The 275-nt window shown below is 74.5% G+C and overlaps 1 protein-coding gene across 1 annotated transcript in view; it reads right to left on the bottom strand.

Annotated features, from left to right (window-relative positions):
• Nucleotides 1–269, bottom strand: part of HNRNPLL (heterogeneous nuclear ribonucleoprotein L-like) — a 28,146-nt gene extending 27,877 nt beyond the window's left edge. Inside the window, exon 1 of the mRNA XM_010562448.1 lies at nt 4–269. Coding sequence (XP_010560750.1) covers nt 4–204 — 201 coding nt within the window. The 5' untranslated portion in view covers nt 205–269. The remainder of the gene's footprint in view (nt 1–3) is intronic.
• Between the last annotated feature and the right edge of the window lie 6 nt (nt 270–275).

Genomic DNA, 275 nt, shown 5'->3' with positions numbered 1-275 from the left:
CACCCCGCCCGAGAAGCCGCCGCCGCGCGGCGGGGCCGGCTTGTCCCGCCGGCTCTCGCTCTCCTCCGCGCCGCTGTACTCGATCTCGCCTTCCTCGGCAGCGGCGCTGGGCTTCAGCCGCTTGGCCTGGCTCTCGTAGGCGCCGTCCTCCTCCTCCTCCTCCTCCTCCTCCTCGTACCGCTCTCCGGACGACGGCGACGACATGGTCGAGGGAGGGAAGGAGGGAACGGCCCGGCTGCCGGCGGGGGGAGGCGACAGGAGAGCGGGGACGGAGC

The sequence above is a fragment of the Haliaeetus leucocephalus genome, unplaced genomic scaffold, assembly GCF_000737465.1.
Source record: "Haliaeetus leucocephalus isolate CR32 unplaced genomic scaffold, Haliaeetus_leucocephalus-4.0 Scaffold160, whole genome shotgun sequence".
In the NCBI taxonomy this organism is placed as follows: Eukaryota; Metazoa; Chordata; class Aves; order Accipitriformes; family Accipitridae; genus Haliaeetus; species Haliaeetus leucocephalus.
This window is presented reverse-complemented; position numbering and strand designations above follow the sequence as displayed.